The following is a 21,221-nucleotide window of genomic DNA, read 5'->3' as shown; positions in this document are numbered from 1 at the left end:
AATCCCTTTCTTTGTCCAATTTACAGGCTTTGGACTGCCCGGCAAATTGCGTTTGAAATGCTACAGGACAGTTTGCAAAGTGTGTGAAACACTGACGCTCTCTTTCTCTCTGTGCTACTGTCTCTGTCTCTCTTAATCTTACTCCTCCTCTCTGCCATTTAATCTCCCCGCCCATCCCTCTGACAATCGACCCGCAGCAGTTCATATTTGCTCTCCTCTTCATCTCTCACTCTCCCGCGGGTGATGGAGGAGCAGAGAGTCTATCTCTGAAGCGAGAGGTTCTACAGCGTCAAAGATCCCCTCAGCTGAGAAAAACTCACCCGGTTCTGAAGGAAAGACGTTTCTCAGCTGCTCAATGACCTCCTGCAGCTGCAGCACCGTGTCCTGCTCGTGCTCCATATCATCTCCTGACACACACACACACACGGACAAAATGTTACACCTCTATGAATGAATAAGGATGGGAGGGCAGGGGAGGGTGCATGGTTTCACATTCAACGTGCATGCATTCGTCACTGTCTGCAGTCTGTTGCCGACCTGCTGCTTCAGTGTCAGTGGTCTCTCTGCTGGCTGGCTCCCCATGGTGACCGCCTCCAGACACAGGAGAAGACAGTGTTGACGGTTCTGATCCGTTGGCCTCCGAATCATCTTTGGGCTGTTTTTTTTTTTTTCAGGAAAGACTGATTATCATTCAATCCAAATTACTGCTTATATCCATCATGTTTCAGACCTCAGAGGCATTTAGCCTTTCACATAGTTATGGATGTGATGTTAATGGCACTCTGCCAGCAGTCCTCAATTGGCATCTCTCTGCAGAATTATTAAAAATAAAAAAAATAAAAAAAATGGAAATTTTGTCCAACAGCTGTTACACAAAACTGTCAGGTTACTGTGATTTGTGCTTTGATAGAGATAAAAAAGACTGAATTGCTCAGCGGCACTGGTGAAAACACATTAACAGAGGTGAGGGGGAGATCTCAAATCACAATCAAAGATGCATAATGTAACCCTTGATGATATTAGATGCTACCACCATCTTTTGTATTGTTTTTAGCAACACTCTAGTAATACTCAAGAGGTGAGTAAGTTCAGTAGCTGAAGTGAAACTGAGATGTCTGCTGAGATTGGGAGGTATTCATACACACACCTCCACAGACTACAAAGGCAGATTCCACAGATTTTATTTTTGGAGGAAATGAAACTGTGATATTGGTCCAGAGAGAAAATGATTATATGAATTTGAATAGCATTTTTTGTTTGCCCATGTATATACCTTCTCTTTCTCTACAACCACCCCTCCACTGCTACACACTCCTTTCCCCTCATTCTGAATTTCCAAGTCTTAAACTTAAAGAAGAAGCAGCCTGTTCCCTTCTCAATGTCTCTCTCCTGGTGTCACTCATTCCCTTTGCTTTTTCTTTGTTCTGTGCACCTACTGCTAACAATTTACACTTTCTTATTATAGTAACCCAGTAACTGTGTGTCAGCTCCCACTCTTCTATCCATCGTTTTCTCACACCTTTCCTTTAGTCTGTGGTAAATCCTTTTATATTACACTCCACAGTGTCTTGAGGCTTATCCTCCTTCTTATCTCCTTCAATACTGTATTTCCTTTTGTCTTCCCACTGCTGGTATTTCTATCTTAACTTATATCTTCAAAGTTCAAATTTGACATATTCAGAGAAGTTGCCTTTTTGCCATTTTTTTCCCATGTACCTTGTATGTCTTTTTGTACGTTAGAAAATGTAAGAATACATGTGTACTGTGCTACCTGATGTATACACTGTGAAGTATACAAAGTTTAAAAACATTGAACCTGTGCCTCTGTGCCCTTTATTCACACTGCAGCTACAGTCACATGTTAGAAATACTGCTGATACAGTTAACCAGAGCCCATCAACAGAACAGAACAGAACTGTTAATGGACTCAGTACTCAGATGCTCTACTTAAAAAATACTTATACTTGTCTTTAATGTACAGTTAATTCATATCAAACTGTAGAGTATCAATTCCAGGAATGAAAGACTGTGAGAAAGATATGTCTCAAAAACGTAACGTAACGTAATTTAACGTAAATCGGGACACAGTTTGGACCAATGCCAAGGCCTCACATGACCCCCTCCCTGCCCCAATCATCAAATCATTCATTTTAAGTTTTGTCATAGGACCTGTCTCATGGGTTTATCTCCCCACCCTTATTTTTCATCTGCTGACCTGGAACACAAGGCATCTTCAGAACTCACGATATGGGACTGCCCAAAAGTACAAGAAACTGGCAGCAAACTGGCAGGAAACTCTACGCTCCCTCTCCACTTTGACAAATAGCAAATGTTCCAGTGGATTCAGCCCTTCAGCTCCTTAATTCAGAGTTTCTACTTCCAGTAAAGGCATGTAAGATATGGCTGACAGGTATGTGAGCAGCCAAGAGGCTGAGTGCCGAATATCTTCACAGACTTTTGACGTTAAAACAGCGACTCAACAGTCTTCTGGATGCTAAGTTTTAGGAACTATCAGCTGCTCCGATAAAGCTGCCACTTCTACCGCTGTTGGTTCATGGGAAAGACTTCCCTCTGCCTGCTTTTAAACTACTCCTTTGACCCATCACTGTGAATGGCAACTTTTCTTTGACTGTTGTTTTTTTGAAGACTTATTATTCTAAAATCTTTACTCTATATCTCATGCATGGCAGGGTCTGGGGGATGGAAGGGGATTTTCTTCTGATTTTTCTTGTTTCTGAGCAAAGCAAATTTCTTCTTTTGTTCATTGATTGTCGATCAATAAAGACTGAATATCAAAAAACCCTGATATAAAACGATAACGAAAAAAACGAAAATACAAAATTAAAAACACAAGAAAAAGCACTATTACGGGCAAAATACTCAGTTCACTCCTCGAGTGTTATATCATTACAAATATTTGTTCACCATTATAGATGTATTTATATAAGCAGCATATTATGTTTGTAGCTGGTTAAGGTGGAGCTATTTTTTATTTTCTTGAGTTAATCAATCTAAGGCAAAATTATTTGTAACACTTTAATTTATAGGTCCTAATCATTTCCAATTAATTTCCTAGGAAATCTCATGGAAATAACGATTATAAGGAAAATACCGCGCGGTCAGTGGGTACACATCCAGTTATTTCCAAATGCTAAGATGGCATAACCTTGAGACTCTTCACTGCAGGTCAGCTAAACATGAGAAAATATTACATTTGTTATAATTAACCTACCGTATATGAGGAGTTAAGTTTCTAATGATAAATTAATAATGAATGAATATTTACTCTGGTTTAAATGAAGCAGTTCTCTCCAGGAAATACCTCTGGAATAAAAAACTGAACCTCAATAATAAACTGAACACAACTAGCTGAGTTGAGTTTCAGACTTTCGTCTCTAATTTCATTGTAATTGGTACCAAATTATAAAGTTATTTCCAGGAAACTTTCAGGAAATTATTGAGAAATTATAAGAGAATAACAAATAAAGTATTTCCCAAATCGTCATAATTTAGAGGATGATCACAGGTTTTGTATGCGAAATGTGAAACTACAAACTAACAGCTGTCAAATAAATATAATATATTATACATATACTACATAATATTTCCCTCTGAGATTAGAAGCAGAAATACTCAAGAAAAGTGCAAATACCTGAAAAATGTACTTTAGAGATGTATTTACATTGCAGCACAACTCTCTCCATAACACCCCATCATCATCATCATCATCATCATCATCATCATGCCTCTCACAGAAGTGTACCTGTAGCAGTAGCTCCCTGAGCCTGCACAGCTGGGACTCCAGCTGTTTGTTGTGGTCCTCCAGGATCTGCATACGGGTCTCCAGGCGTGTCTTGTGTTGGCGGAGGACCCGTGCCTCAGCCAGGAGCTCCTCATCCTGCTGCCCTCCTGCTGTGGGTGAACCCGGGCCACCCTCTCCAGCCTCAGTCAGCATGGGAACTGACGCTGCTTCTTCGTGCTTCCACTTGAGCCGCCTGTACTCGCCCTGCAGCACCCTGAGGACCCACAGTGGAGGACAGATGGAGGGAAAACAGTCAGACCCACAAGCTGGCAAAGCATGCAAAATATAAACACACAACTAGAGATATTTGTCCAGCTTCTCCCTGACACAAACAGAAATGCACCAATGTATAATAATCTGACATGTCGAGTTACATGATTTGAACAAATTTGCCTCGCCTAAACACCAACACATAAAAACAATGCAGTAAGGGGCTAATGTTCACATTTTACCACATGGAGCGCAATTATCTTCATTTTGAATATAAGCTGCTCTAAATCACTTCCTCCCATCTCTTACGTGTGACACTTAAACCATTTACTGATTGCACGCTGTGCTGTGACGCATTACTACAGGTGCTGTAATCTATATGAGTGCTAGAAAACCATGGTGCAGAACATGCTGGTCTATTTAAGTGCCAAATTAGCTGTAAAATTCAGTTTTCTTGATATTGGATTTATGTCCTCATTGTTTGTGTTTCCACAGACTCCAATGTCATATGTGTAAAATTAATAATAACTGTTGAATTACCTTCTTTTTTAATTTTTTTTTATTAATATCCAGACACAAACTGGGTGACAGTGACAAAATACAGATATTTTATGAATTAAATGAGTTTACATAAACAAATGTCTATTTCTTTTGTTTGTTAAAATTCACTTACAGAGAAGTAGACGATATGTTATCCTACAAGGTGACATTATGTTATCAGTCAATAAGACCCAGAGAGGTCAGATTCCCTGTTAGACCTCTTATGAACAAACTCCAATAAGAAAGCATCATCACGGGCATAAAGCAGAAGGAGAAAGAACCATCCATTCTATTTAACCCTGTTTTAAAGCAGAATATCTGAGACCAAACACAAAGTGATGCGTAAAGTAAAGTCATGAAGTATCAGGCTGATAAAATAGTGTTAAATATATATATTTTAACCTGTTAAAGAGGCCCCAAGTCTCAAGGACCGCAAGAAGAAGATTAGGATTAAAGGTGTGTGATTTCTGGAATTGATTTATTGTTCAGGTATGAGGCACATGAAAGCAACAGGAGATCATAAACAATGCTACAGCGGCTGCTGTAGTCATAAATAAGGACAACAAGGCACAATGCAGTCTCCTAACAGTAGGCATTCTTTGTAGAAAAACTGAACTGGGTCAAGGTTTCAGACACCCAGAGGGCACAAGTGTGTGTGTGTATGTGACTGTGTGTCTAGAGAGGTCACAACCGAACTGAAGACAAATTATTTATATGAATCATTCGCATAAAGACTGCCTCTAGTAACCAATTAAGTGAAAAGGGAAAATGAATTTGCTTCATTTATGGAAAATATCTGAGCCTCTTAGCTACGACGACAAAATAAATTCAAATTCACGTACTCACATCTAAACCAATGTGTTTCAGAGATACACTTCTATCACAGCTGTTCCTCCATAATGGACTCTGTCTCTCCCTTCTGCAGGACATCTATAAACTCTCAAACCGATGCAAAGCATACAAGTGTTCCCATTTTGCCCTCATGATTTAACAGGCTTTATTGTCAGGTGTGCACACAGAAAAGTTTGTTGTGTTTTCTCAAGGCTGTTAAAAAGGATTTAGAGTGTGAAAGTGTTTACTCTCTTCAGGAGTTCTGCAAATGGCAGCAGACATACCAAAAAGGGTGTAATTCCTACAGACAAACTATGCTGCTGGTATGCTTTCGAGATGAAAATCACCACTGCTACAAGCCTTTTCCCAAACCTTCATTTGAACCTCCTTTAAATTTATGAGGAAATCATATGATGAAATCAACTCCAACACAGTCCTCAATGCTTAAAAGAACTGCACGTTTTACAGTGTTGTGGAGTTGTAGTTCAGAACGATTTATTGTGTGTAAAAACAAACATACAGTAAGGAATCCACCATCCAAACAAATAAGGTAAGGAAATGAGCTCCAGACTCAATGCATTTTTTTTTTTCCTGACTACAGACCTGTTTTCATTCTCCAGACGGGCCAGGGTGCGTTGGAGCTGCTCCTTGTCCTGGTGCTCCAGGTGAGCCAGCAGCATGTGCTGTCCGCACGGTGAGTCATGGTCCAGGGCTGGGCTGGAGTGACGCAGGAGGTACTGATCTTCATCCCTGAGTCCCCCACACAGGAGACAACACACTGAGCCACCAGCACACAGCCACCAGCAGCACAAAGCAGAGCGGCATGGGAGAGCAGACGGGCCAGAACAAGGCAAGGCAAGTGGGACGAAGAAAGGTATTACAGGACGAGACAGTGAAACAAGACAAGGCATGGTCGGACAGGACACCGTGACAAAGGCATTGCACTGTGCCAGGTTCACAGTCCAAAAATTAAATGTTCTTCAATAAACGTGGCTCACCACACCATTAAAAACCCACTCACATTTATTAAAAATGGAGGGTGGATCTTAAGCTACAAAACAATTTAATTCTCAAAACATTGAACACTTTATTGATAATGGAAAAAAATACTTAATGTGCAGATCTATGATAGCAGCCCTATGGCTGTAAAACAATAAATGCATCTATAAATGTTTGGCAATTACTTTATTGGAAAGACAGCTGCTTGTCAATTTTTATATGTTGTAATAATGCCTTGGGCTATGAAGCAAACGACTTCATCGAGCCAAAGTTAAAAGCAAGTTAAAGGCTTTGTATTGTAATGTCATATTATACGTCACAGAAATATTTATAGGCCTAGTTTAAATTGACTGGTTATGTATAAGAGATGGCCAGATCTATTAATTTACCTCGTTTACCTTTTAGAAAATTATACCTATACATATAATTATACATATATATATATACACATATAAAACATTTTTTGATGATGATGATATTATAAAAATGTATCTGCTATTACAATCAGATTAATATACTTCATGGCTGAAAATGTTGCATTTTTCATCGTTGCATGATGCAATATTGCCATAAATACCTTAGCTACCTTAGTAGAGAAATAGACTCTAGTTTGATCATTTGATTATAAAAATAAATATTTACAACACACTTTAAATAATGCAGTATGGAATTCAAACAGTTACTTTTACTTAAATTATGTGCATAGCATATATCTATCATTACACTGAAGGTTCAGCTGAACTATGTATCTAAGGGTTCAATTTTTTTCATTTTCATTAGCTGGCAATAAGGAGCAACAGTGAACTCAGAACAATGCATGCAGGTGGTGCATGAAGGCTGCTCACACAGGCCGTGCGGTTCAGAACAGAAGACAGTTTGATGCCAGCCAAACACCAGCTGGAGGCACAGATAGCACAGCAGCAAGTACGGAGCCATGCAGCAGGAAAAACAGAGAGGCAACGACAGACAGACGGCTGGTTCACAGGAATAAGAACAACAACACACATGGGCACAAGAGAAGAAAACAACACCGCTACACATAACAGGTAGAAGTGAAGCGTCATGCATACAAACTCTTTCTAAGGCGGAGAATTACATGCAAACACAGATGCAAATACTATATGTAGGTGCACTGACATGCACACATTTTTGTGGTAAAGCTCCACCCAAGCAACACATAGATAGATAGATATATACAGATACATGCACATGGAAACAAAGACATCCGGAGCAGACTTGACAAGCACAGATGTCAGTAGTAAAAAGCATTGCACTAGTTTTGTCTTAGCCTAAAACTAGCTTTTAATGTGGTGTCAATCACAGCTTTCTCTCAGAACAGACACATAAAACACGCCTGTAAAGGAATAATGAGCACACTTCACAATAAACACTCACACCTGGAGCCCTAAAAGACCTGATAACACTTTGCACAGACATGCCGGGCATGCTGATGCTACCTTGACTCTAAAATGTGATAAAAAAGGAAAACCATCTCTGAGAAGGAGGAAACGGTTGACAACCCACACAGATGTCAACAAAATAAGACACAGACATACACAAATTCATGATCTCATACAACCCTGGACCACTCCCTCTACCTGTTACTTTGAGGACTCACCTCACTGGCTGCCTCATTCACATCAAACATGCCTATTTCTCCCACTGCTGTAACCTCGTCACCGCCCTGCCACTCACCCAGCTTCTATGAATACAACACACACACACACACACACACACACACACACACACACACCTTTCTCTCCTTAGCGGGGGCTTTGTGTATCTACCCAAAGCCACAGACTTTAATCACAGCAGGCATGTGCATGATGAAGGGGGGCTGTGTGCACGCTGCTCACTGTGGGTCATTTTCCTTATGTGGCTGATTATTTATGTGATTACCCAATCTTACCCTAACATCCATGAACAAGCCTGAGCACACAGAGGAAAGGGTGCACACAAAACACACATATATAATCTCCATGAAAGGCTGCGGTTGTAATGAGGGGGTTCGTAGTGTGGGGGCGGCAGAATACTCACAGACTTTCATCAGGAGACAGACTATCCGTGAAGAATGAACAATTCTGGCTCTCCATTTCTGCCAGTCTGTATAAAATAAACACACACACGCACCAAGGCAAGTATGTGACAAACAAACACACATGTATACAATCAGACACACAAAAGAGAAATACAGCAGAGAGAATGAGTCAGAGCAAATCAAAGAAAAAAGTAACTATTATATTATCACACACTGGAAAAACAATCAGAACAGTTTAGCCTTTAAGTAGTATGGATAAGACCTCTGGACTTTTAGTATTGTGGACAGCAGCTGAGCAGCAATCTGTCCAGAAACATCTGACTGACAAGACTGCAGAGTGGCAGAAATTCCAATTGCCATAGAGCATGAACTATAAAAATGTCCGCAAGGAGGGAGGATAAAATCCTGATAAAATACTGTACACTGTCTACCAGCATGCAGGCAATAAAAAAAAAAAAAAAAGCCTTTTAAAAATTCGTTGCTGTCCAGCACCACGGACAGAAACTATGGTGTGAGTGTGAGTGTGTGGCTTTTCAGGACCAAGGACAGCGCCTCTAGTTCTGCATTATGTCCTGCTGACTGTCAGAGGACAGTTGCACTGTACATGCTGCTCTGTAAGCTGTTTCACTGTAACACCAACTCAAATGTGCTGTGGTACGGGGAAAACTTTTTAAGCGTGTTAAAAAATACAGGGTGCTTCTAGTGTCTTGTGTTTGATGGCAAAAATAAGAAAAAAAATCACAGCTAGAACAATCGCACTGCTGTGTAAGAATAAGAAAATAAGAAAAAACAACAAAAACTGGACTCATGTATAAATGTAGCATATAGTATGCTACATAATAAAAGTTAGGTAAATATTTTAAAGTCTATCTTAATATAATACTCCCATGTCCATATGTACATTAAAGTTTTAGAGTTTTTGGTCACTGTTATCATTCCTTCTGTCAAAAGTAGAGCCTGATTTTTCAGTCGGACGATTTTTCAGTCGGACGATTTTATCGGCCAATATTGGCCTATCACAGATGTATCGGTATCAACGCATATATTCTCCGATATGCGCTGATATGAATACTTTTAACAAGAAGCAATAATGCAGTGGAAATCCTCAGATCAAGTCAAGTTATATAGGCAGCATTTTATGTATATTTGATTCTTTGTTTTCATTCAAGTTATATATATATATATATATATATATATATATATATATTTTTTTTTTTTTTTTTATTATTATATTTTTTTAATCATTTAATTAATTCCCAGTGGGGTTTACAGTTTCTGTGCACTGATGTCATTTTGGACAATAAAGTTTATTGTTAAACTGTAAAATATCATGCTTTCATTACATATCTTTTTCACAAGTGTTTATATAAATATATGTCAGCCAATATATTGATATCAGAATTTTTTTACTCCCTAATATCGGTATTGGCATTATATGCAGAATAAGGTTCGCATGAGGTTTCAACATCTGAGGTAGACATATCAGGTGGATAACTTTCAATATGTCTTTTTAGTGCCAAATTACAGTACTGCTGAACCCAACAACAACAACAACATATATTTTGGCTGGTACAAAATCAAGTACTTGCAACTGCTGTTCTGCATTAGAGTGGGCAGATTACCCAGTTATTTGCACTTGGCTCATTTTGGTGTGCAGCTGCAATTTTTTGGGTGTTTCCTGGAAATAATCTATTAAACTACAAACCCGTCTGGGGACTGCCCGCCTTCCCTAACACATTCAAAATGATCATTAGTTGTGTGTTTGTTTGTGTTCATTACTGCCCAGATCACCATTCCGAACTAATTTATTACAGAAGCATCATTAGCAACAGTAGCCTCAATAGCCCACAATGCAGTCATGAAGCTTGTTTTAAAACGGCTCTTTTTCTTGACGTCCCTCTGCATCACTATCACCTTCGCCTCCTCCACCTACATACAGCATCCACCTGAATGCAACAAGGCCACCCATTCTCTGGCACCTGTTAAAAGGTTATGAGGGAAGACATGATCTTAAGGAGAAGGAGGCTGAGTGAAGTTAATTCATCACAAGCAGTCCACTGAATATCATGTTAATGATATGTAACAGTATTAGATGATCAAACAGTGAGTTTCTCCTTCAAATAAGGTAATTAACTAGTGCAGAGAATCAACCCACTGATGCTAATGTGCTACGAGCCTTGTGGCTGCCCACATACATACATACATACATATATAGAAACACATGCGTGTGCCACATGAAAGCAGTCTTAAATCTTCACAGCAGCATTCTCGGTACACACAAAACATACAGACACACTCCATGTCGCATCATTTTTTGCGAAGTGTCGTCAGCTGAAATAGTGAGGGATAGGGGGAGGAGGAGGGGTGAGTGATGTAGAGGGCTGTCAGGGACATTCACATTACATCCTATTTCTCTTCAGTGTCCAATGAGACCATAACACTGAGAAATTCAGGATTCATCCATGTCCTGTTACAAGAGCCCCGGCCTGTGAACCTGACCGCTCGTAATTCAATCTGCGACACTACTCATCAGAAAGCACTCCACAAACCTAGAGCCGCAGTCAGGTACAAATGAGAGAGGAAATGGCAGACAGTAATAGGAAATAGTCGTGTGTGGGTGTCTTGTGCATATATGTGTGTTTATCTTCTTGGATGAATGTAAATGGATGTGAGAGGAAATGAGAAACGGGAGAGAGAGGAGAAATCCTAACAGAGCTCTGAGAGGTTTTTTATTATCTTCTTCTCATCCATCCTCTCAAAGATGTTGAAGCAGTGCTGATGATGAAAGGAATGAACTCTACTCATGCATCAATATTGAGGGAGGGGCGAGGGATACAGAGAGAGAGAGAGAGAGAGAGAGAGAGAGAGATGGAGGAAGGGACAGATGCTGTCTCTGTGTTTGACATGCCTACAAATCGGGCTTTCCTAACCCCAAACATCAAATACTTTATCTCCTTTTAAGATGAGTGGAGACTATTTTATTGCTACGGATAAACACGCATACCCCTCATTGGCTGAAGGGCACTTTGACACAAACGTGCACACACAAACACACTCAGAGAGACTCCCACACAAACACCTATCTAATATGTCATCCCAGGAAAAAGAATTTCAGACACTGACCTGCCAGCGATGACATTCAGTGTTTTGATATCGGCTTGACTTTCCATTAGTGTTCAAAGTGAGCAGTGAGTTATGATTAATGCGGGGAGTGAATTCAAATGAGAAATGCTACTTCTCTTTTTATATCCTTTATTAACTGACAGCAGAGGGAAGAAAGAAAGAAAGGGAAGAAAGAAAGAAAGGAAGAAAGAAAGAAATAAAGGAAGAAAGAAAGAAAGAAAGAAAGAAAGAAAGAAAGAAAGAAAGAAAGAAAAAAAGAAAAAAAGAAATGATTTAAGTCCATTCTGCAGATAAAATAGTAACCATTGCCATAATAAGGACTGTCTACTCGTATTATGATGGTGCTCAGATCATGCTGGAAAATAAGGAATGTGCTCACACTGTTCTATTTTTTTTTCTTGTGTCTAAATGTGCTGCTGATTCTCATTCATTTTAAGCCTGTATGATTTCTTTATAGTCACTGAGCCAACGCAATCAACGACACATGAAAGTGGGACTAAATAACAAAAACACGGTACAATATACATGTTAAATGCATTTTGGATAAAAGCACATTTATACAGCAATCATGTTCGCTCAGCCTTTTATCTCTTTGCTTTTCATTCACCCATTCATAGTCACAGACAATGGCAAACTATCATGCAAGACACTGGCCTAGCCATCAGTAGCCGTTGGGGTTTATTGTCTTGCTCAAGGACCAACTGACATGAGGAATCAGGGATCGATCCACCAGCTGCAAACACAGTTAATGAATGTTTGATAACACAGTATAAGAGAGCTGTAGTCATTTGTTTCTTTCTACCATAAATACTCACTGGAGCAGCAAATGTGAACTAATCCGCCACTGAAAATACACACATTACTCCTGTTTGAGTAAAGTGTGCTAAAAATTACAGTACCCAGATTTTTAAAAATAAAAATAAATATTCCTCACCTGTTTTTTGTTTTTTTAAGATGTACAAGTTCATTAAGAAAGAATGGGCTTGAGAAGTCACAAAGTATCTGAGAGAAGAACTAACACATTGTTGGATTTTAATGGAATTTGTTGGCATTAAGGAAAAATATAAAATATCCTTTAAGTCTGCTTGTGAATGATTTTACATGTTTGTAAACAGTTAATAAAAGCTTAAACTAACTGTTGGTATCAAAAAATATTACCAGCATTATAACCTTATAAAACTGCTTATAAATGTGTTCAGAATTCATAGAGAAATACCATAATAAGAATACGACAATGCTATGTTATCAAGCATTTGTTATCTCTATATGGTGCTTCCAAAAGATAGATATGGAGTGTTATCATTCTGGGACACTCAAAGCATAGCCCAGTGATTATAGGTTATTTTCTCAAATAAAGGCCCTTACTAATTTCTTCTTATGCAGAAAAAACAGAGCTTCCTGGCATGCAAAGAGATGAGAGGCTTGCTATGAGTGAAGTAGATACAGTGGACATTTAAAAAAAAACCAAAAAAAAAAAACAATCTTTTTCTGACATTCTCATTCAAGGTAAACAAAATTTCTCAGTGAATGTGTCTCATTTTTACCGAATTATAACGTTGTTCCGTGACCACCTTTCCACTTCTGTTCTTCTGGTTGATTTGAATGAGGGCTTTTGGATCAGTGTATTATGCTGGTTAAGATTTTTCTGAGCGACTCAAGAGCTAATTGTACTGCAATTGGCAACAAATGATAAAATGTAAGAAGATGTAAAAAAAACAGATATCAAAGAAGGGAGGAGAATAAAGGGCTAGAAGAGAGAGAGAGAGACAGAGAAAGACGGAAAAATAAATGTGTGGGTGGGAGACAATAGAAGAGAGGGATCAGAGATAAGAATTAAAAGAGAAAAGGCAAACAGAAAAACAGAGGAAAGGCAAAAAAAAAAAAAAAAAGGAGCGATAAGAGGGGTAAAGAGGACAATTGTGCCTGCTCTCTTGTTGGTGTGTGTTCCCTCTGTTTTGGCAGGATGTAAAGCAGTTGTGTGTAAAAGCCTTAGGGAAGTAATACACAATGGCACACTTACCAGCACGCACGCACACACATAGTACCATGCACACTCTGCAGCTCTGTGGGCAGGGCCGCCAGGAGTGTGGGAGTCCAGTGCTGCGCCCTGTTTATAACCTGTCAGACAGACACTAATCCACACCGACAGCTCCCAGGTGACCAATGGGCTCACTGCCCTAACAAGTGACAAGCCGCTAGGCATGTTGAACCCTGCTGACCTCCCCAGACACACACACACACACACACACACACACACACACACACACACACACACACAAAAACCACAAACTGCTCTGCTTGTGTGTGCCAGCATGTGTTTGGGTGGAGAATAAGAGTGAGGGAAACTGCTGGGCAGTACAGTCTCTACCCTGTTTGGAGTACAGTGCACCACGCAGCCAAATCAATACTTCAATCAGTGTGTGGTGGAGACTAAGGGGTGAGGGAGCAGACAAAGTAGGGGAAGGAGAAGAATTGGAAGCAGGAGTGGAGTGAGCATAAATAAGGGGGGGGGGTTTGATTTGGAAAGAGGAAAGTGAAAGAGGGAAAGAATTTGTTGTAATTATTTGATATATAGCACAGTGCAGTGAGCCACGTACCTGCTGGCATAATGCTCAATCCGGCTGTGTGTGTCTGCATGGGGTAGCTTGGGTGAGGAGCAAGGCCTGGGAACAAAAGAGAACAATGTCAATACTTCAGCAAAGGCATTTTTAACACTCAAACTGCAAATGTGAATGCGTGGCTATAGAAAATATTTTTATTATCCAGAGGAAGAGGTCTTATTGCCAATGTGAAAAACTCTTTTGTTAGGATGGAGAAAAAAAAACTCAGATTCAATGTGTTTCACAGCAAAGGAAAGTAAGGAATGTAGATTCAAGAAAGCGATGTACTTTACTTTAGTATTTCCATTTTATGCCGATTTAGACCTCTACAATATTTCAGACGAATATTGTATTTCTTACTTCATTTATCTCATATGACTGAAGTTAGTTATTTTGCAGATTTTACACATAAAACATATGTTGGTCATAAATATCTGATGTAATTTCACTGATTAAATCCCTGGTTCCCAACATTTTTGGCCTGTGACCCTTCACAGTGAAGAAGCTAATTTCAGAAGCAGTGTGATTCCAAACGGAAAGATTTGAAGATACGTCTGTGTGAGTTGAAAAAGTTTCAGTTTGAGCGAAAAGTCAACACGTATCCCAGGGCTTTATCAATCTGCGATATGAACATACAGAGATGAGAGGAAAAGGGGGAGAAGCTGGAGAGAAATTACAGAGTTTCTGGCAACACAAACATACAGGCTCACTCAAACAGACACAGTCAGTACATCCATTTCTAACTTGATAACACCGATACTTTCGGTGCTATTTGGGGTGAATAAACACAAATTCATTTTGAATACACCTTTATCACAGATGTTCAACCAAAATTGATGTTCCCTTCTCAGGTTGTTTAATTTAATAAAATATCCAATAATTCTCACAAACAAACAAACAAACAAAAAAAAAAACCAATACATAAAGTCAGATTAAGTCAAAAATAAACACAACATAACAGGTTTTGACCTGTAGGTTGGGGACGCCTGTCAGTGACAAATACCACAGAACGGTGCAAAAATAAATCAGCTCTACTTCCACCAGCTACATGCTGTTAATGCATTAATGCATAAGGAATAACAGTCCAAAAATATATTAGTATTACAATATGAGAATGGTCACTCTGTATTGCAAGTGCTTTTAATTTCGATTCTTGGTACATTTTGATAATAAATTTTGAATGCCGGGCCTTTTACTTGTGAAGGAGTATTTTCATATTGCTTCTTCCAGCGCCGGAGTATCATCTCTGCCGTGTCAGTACATGAAAAGATTAACTCACAGACTCGTGTAATGTTTTTTTGAGGTTATAAAAGGTGACCTTAGTGACACAATCAGACAAAACATGGACCCATAATCATGCTAAACCTTAGTAGCTACTATCATCGCCCTGAGCGATGCTACTTGATGATCTCATGGATTTTAGTCTCATCGCTCTTGTTTTTCCCTTTAGCTGAGACTCGCTCATGTGAACAGAGCATCTGACCCCAACTGAGATCACAGGAATAACATTATGTTAATTCTGAACACAGAGCTGTCCCTTTAACCCATCTCAGCGAGTAAAAGCGCCCTAAATTGTCAGAGCATGATAATTAGCCGACAACAGCAGGGTTTTGTATGTGTGTAAGTGAGAGAAAGTGAGAGACAGACGACAGCAAAGCGGAGACAGAGAGATGACTGTGTTTGAGTGTTTACGTGTGGGACTCACGTCTCCGAGCTCTCAGCTTCCAGCACAGACTGCACAGGCAGGTAACCCCTCTGAGGATGCTTGGTGAAGTACTGCTTCGACCTGAACTTATTCTTCAGAGTCTTGGCAAAGTCCCTCATCTTCTCTCCCGAGGTTGTCTGGAGAATGATTTAGGAGTGGAGGAGGTTGGCGTGGGGCGGGTTTAGGAACGGGTGTGATGGTGGCGGAGGTGGCGGGAGTGGATGGGTGAGAGACAAATTACAACACTGCAATTTATTTTGAAAATGTTGCTTTCTCATCTGAAATTTCTCCACTCTGTCTCAAGGCTGGTTTGTCTTACTTTTACTTCACTAACTTATTTCTCCATCTGTTTTCTCACTCAGTTTCTGCTACCTTTCTACGCTGTTTCAAATCGTTCCTCTCTCCTCTCTCTCATGCTCTCTAGCGCCTTCCTTCTCTTTCACAGTAGAAATCTGTGGCCGCCTGCCTAGCCATTGTGAAAACCTGTATCTAGCTAATGTAAAATATCGTCCAGTTAAAAGAAAAATCATTGTACAGCTGGCATTTTGCCATATATTTACAGTTCAGAATTGATTAGAGATTAAATCTGGCACCATCTCAGTACATTTCAGCACTCCGGCTATAGTGCTACAGCTACTCCTCTGGAATGAACTCGACTTCAGAGACTGTGCGTGCAGTCGCTTAAGGCTCGGGTTTTATTGGGGTTTAGTGCGCAATGTGTGCTCCAAATAGCACTTTATGTGTGCACTATGTAGCCAAAAAGGACGTTACTGCTGAGTGGTACTCAATCTCTGCATACTATATAGATTTGGATGAAGCAGTGTAAGCATACGTAAAAGTATATACTTAGAGATGATAGAGATTACACTGCAGTCGTGACTAATCTACGCCTGGCAGCAGGAATCAGGAGATAATAGTATATTTTTGAGAACAGCTGAGTTTTATTTGTCCCTGGAGCCTTAAATTTGTATTCAGCTAAAGCACTATATAATGTTTGTCTTACTGGGGTGTAGTACTCCATGATGGGGTAGTGCAGCTTCTTTCCCTTAGTAGTACGGCCGGTTAGAAAACATGTCTGGCAGATGTCCACATTGAACTGCTTCAGACTGCGATACCTGTCAAGATCAATATAACAGAGAGGCTGAACTGATGTTTGCAAGAGAACAGACATATCCGAGATATCAGAGACCCACAGACAGAGAGGTAGGGTGTGTTTGTATTCAATTTATATGCTTGCCTACATGCATGCTGTCACCTCTGGTCCAGACAGGGCTGTACTCTATTACAGCCACATGTTTTCTTAGTTTCAACTTCTCCAACAAACCTGTTTTTGATGAGCACTGATTCTTACATATAATGAAAACAGAAAACACCAGCTGCCACTATTAAAATTGATTTATTTGCTTCTGTTTTTCACTTTTGAAATATTCCCAGAAGTACTACACTTATTCTTGTATTTACCAAACTGTAATTATGAAAAAAAAAGTTTTTTTTAATCAAATTTAAAAAAAAAAAAAAACATAATACACTACTATACTACTTCTGAACAATTTTAACTTTTTAACTCCAATTTTCTTATATTTTCATTTTCTTATTTTAGTGTTTTTTTCTGTTGTTGGTTGTGTATGTATATATACAGTATTAGTCCTTAACAATAGTCTTCCTATTCTGTGTACTAATCTCTTAATTTTGTTTGATGTTGCAAAAGCCTAATTTCCCAACTGGGATTTCTGAAGAATCCTTTAAAGTCATATAACATTGCTTTATATGTCTTTGTGCATAAAATCTGCATGCGTGTCTGTTTAGGCATACCCACCTGAAGCCCTTGATGGGACACTGTTTGCAGACGTAGCATTTGGCTTGGTGTTTGGTCGACTCTGCGGCAGCCACACGGTGGAGGACAGGCAGCCAAACCATCGACTGGGGCTCGAGGCTCATCCACTCCAAGAAGTGAGACACCTCAATGGCAGGTTTCCCTGGGGCCTGGAATGGGAAGGTGGGTGGGTGGGGAGTGCAGGAGACTGTAAACAACCCAAATATAGACCAACAGCAGGACAGGTACATAAAGTAATGAGAGGAGAAGGTGCGCTTCCTTTCCAAAGGTGGTCCTGCAGTGAGTTACTGTAAAGGGAATCAAAGAGAATACAGAAGATAAGAGAAGGAAAGAGGGTGAAAGAAGATATACTACACTGTGGGATATCTTTTGCTTTTATGGAACTACTTAAACAGTTATAAAGCTAAAACACAGCAGACACAAACCTGTGTGTCCGTGTGTATACTGTATGTGTGTTTGTGTGTCTGCATGCAGTCCGTCTCTCCCGGAGGCACCTTGTTGAGAATTCCAGAAAGTGGGATGAAAAGGAAGTCAACCTAATAAAAGAATGACTCGCCAAGCGCTGAAAATCCGTGATGTGCTAAATTCTCATTAAGTCTGCATCAGAGATGCATTAAGAGGTTGATTTCCCTGGGGCTTCCTCCACCGCTCAAGCAGAGTAGCATAATAAATGTGTGTGTGTGCATACGGATCATACAGACTGTGATGGTGTACAGAGGTGTACAGTCTCTCGGGGATGAAGGAGCTTCACTCTGGTAGAGGAGTAGCCAGCATCGCTCCATGTGGGAGGTCAAATAGCAGCCCCTTGCATACTGAACACCTGGAACTGGCTCTGACTATGCTGAGCATGCTCCTGCATCACAAAACAGCACACTGAGCAGATGTGGCGCTTTAAACATCATTGGAAAAATAGAGTGATAAACATTCACTTATCCATCAAAACTGCTGCTTTCTGCACCATCTTTCCACTAAACAGCACGTTTGTGAAATAAGAATCAATGTACAACACTACTCACAAAGTATGGATCTATTTATCTATCTATTTATTCTGCTAGTTGTTGCCCCTAATAACCTCTGCACATACCATAACACCTTCAGCAATATCATACTTCTCTGTATAACTACCTTACTCTGAATATTCTGTGTCTCAAGTCAATTTCATCTTATCATCCGCCAGCAGAGTCAAACTGTCAGTATCTCTGTGAGGTGGCAGCAGCTGCCCTAGCCACATCTCCAAAAACTGATGTCACTCATTTCCAAACTACCTGGCAAATGGGCGAATGGGCCACCCCCTCAATTCACAATACATGGATATTTCATCTACAACTAACTGTCCTGACATGGGGCAAATCGAGAAAGGAACTGATTTTAATCAGCCATAGCTGATACAGCAAGCATGGACCAGAATAGAGTGTGTATCATTAGGATCTGCCTTCAAAATGAAGGAATTAAAAGGCTTTGTATAGTCCACCTTCCAAAAAAGCTGTGCCCTGCCTCTAACAACTCTGTAATTATCTGGCGCCTCAAATTGAATGTCATGTGGTAAAGTTCCCACAAACCTGCGGCAAACATTCAAGTTCAGACACGTTTAGAACAAGCAAAGGAGGGAAAGATAAATTAATTAATGCTTTGAACATGTCTTCTCATTAGCTGTTGCCCTGTGTGCTACTGCACTGACCTCCTTTCATCATATCAATATTCCAATATATTCCATATTATATATGCAACCTTCCCAATTAAACTTCTTGGATTTCACCTACAGTCTATATATGTTTAGTAACTTCATGAATTATCTACCACTGACTGTATTTTATGTGCATTAAAAGCAATGCAATGCAATATTAATGTGATGTAATATTTGTAAGGCAGTTAGGGCTTCCTTAGGTAGAATAATTATAACTTCTCAATTTCCTGAGATGGTGCATTTAACTTCTTCTTTCTCTGTAGGAAAGTTGAACTCTGCTTATGTCAGGGAAACACAACAGGCTTCTCAAAGCTGGCAGCTTCCTGGTACCTGGCTTGTGCTGGGGAGCGTCCAAAAGCAAATGTTTGATTAAGCAGATAATTTTTTAAGTTTTGGCCTGTTTCCGTATTTGTAAAACTGTCTTGGCACAGATAAATTCTGTTCTGATTATATAAAGGTCAGGCATTATTATCCTTCAGATTAATTAACAGATTAGCAGGTTTGAGATACATCAGTCTGTTGTTATAGCATTGATAAGTAGGTTTTCATTGTCTATACTGTGTGTATTCATATGCACAGCAAAACTGTGCATCGTTGACTATCTGTGAATGTATTTAGGTGTGATATGCATGTATGTGACTGTGTCCATACCATGCGGAAGCAACTCCGGACGCTCGGCTCCACATTGCTGCCCCCGAAAGCAGCAACTTCACCCAGCTGGCGGGGGATCTGGATGGCTTCGTGGAGCAGCAGGCTGAGGTGACGCTGGTCTGTCAAACCTCCCGGACCAGACACCTGACGGAATAAGTCTGCAAAAAATACAGTTATGCATCAATTATGCAGTAACTAATCTGATTATACAACAGTGTAACAGTGTTGATAGTGTACTACATTTGTATGCATGAAAAACGGTTATTTGCATTTGTATTACCATCATATCTGCATTTTCCCTACACATCTATATATGTTGATTTAGAGCATTTGTATGTAGGCTACTGCTATATGCACTGGGCCTTTCAAAATGTAAATAATGAATTTCATTCCAGATATTCAAACAAGATTTAAAAGATGGCACTGAAAAATATTAGCTTTAGTTTGTCAATACAGCCGCAACACATCTGGTTTTCATCAATTTTTTTAACAACGAGGCAACAAGCTTACCATACTCAGTTTTGTGGAATAAAACTTACTTCAGTGACATATAGACAGAGACAGAATCACTATTAGTGGTCTGGCTGGTATGCTCGGAGATGAAAGAGCTGCATAAGTGGAGTCTTGTCAGGTTCTCAATGAGGCCTTTACCAGGCTTGCTAGGACTCTGCCTGTCACTGAGGAGATGAATGCTGACAGGCGTGTGAGGGTGCAGCACAATGCCAGTGTAAGCATCCCATGTACCCCTTTCTCTGTGTATTTCTTCAACCCTACAGGGACAGCACTTGGCTTTAACACCTGCATGTTAAACAGCCTCCTGTATATAGTCCTCATAACCACAGCTGAGGCGTGTTTGACATTTTAAATGTTCACATTGAGCTGTTTGATAGAGATGAGGTGTGGATGTGTTTTATGGAGACACAGTATATAGCCCTATTACATCTGAAACATGCAGCTTGCAATGTTGCAAACGCTGCAATGAGATAATGTATTGCTGGATTTGACTGCACAAGCCACAAACTTTCTGAACACATTGCTAAGTTTGTTTGTGAAGGCTTTAATATGTTTGCAGTAATTACTAGTTAGTATGAAACTACCTTTTTAACTATTCAGGGCTGCACGAACAGTTTTAGCTAGAAATCCCTTAAAAATTTGTACATTTGTGAATAACCTGCAGGCATGAGACTACAGCCATGCTAACATG

The 21,221-nt window shown here is 39.8% G+C and overlaps 1 protein-coding gene across 1 annotated transcript in view; it reads right to left on the bottom strand.

Moving 5' to 3' along the window:
- Nucleotides 1–21,221, bottom strand: part of drp2 (dystrophin related protein 2) — a 76,452-nt gene that overhangs the window by 3,592 nt on the left and 51,639 nt on the right. Inside the window, exons 14-23 of the mRNA XM_023421616.2 lie at nt 20,018–20,175; nt 17,665–17,831; nt 16,852–16,963; nt 15,849–15,985; nt 14,141–14,206; nt 8,420–8,485; nt 5,987–6,133; nt 3,764–4,016; nt 538–655; nt 321–407 (exon numbers count right to left, since the gene is read on the bottom strand). Coding sequence (XP_023277384.1) covers nt 321–407; nt 538–655; nt 3,764–4,016; nt 5,987–6,133; nt 8,420–8,485; nt 14,141–14,206; nt 15,849–15,985; nt 16,852–16,963; nt 17,665–17,831; nt 20,018–20,175 — 1,311 coding nt within the window. The remainder of the gene's footprint in view (nt 1–320; nt 408–537; nt 656–3,763; nt 4,017–5,986; nt 6,134–8,419; nt 8,486–14,140; nt 14,207–15,848; nt 15,986–16,851; nt 16,964–17,664; nt 17,832–20,017; nt 20,176–21,221) is intronic.

The sequence above is a fragment of the Seriola lalandi genome, unplaced genomic scaffold (assembly GCF_002814215.2).
Source record: "Seriola lalandi dorsalis isolate HSWRI2012SDOR001 ecotype SW California unplaced genomic scaffold, Sedor1 jcf7180002054673, whole genome shotgun sequence".
NCBI lineage: Eukaryota > Metazoa > Chordata > Actinopteri > Carangiformes > Carangidae > Seriola > Seriola lalandi.
This window is presented reverse-complemented; position numbering and strand designations above follow the sequence as displayed.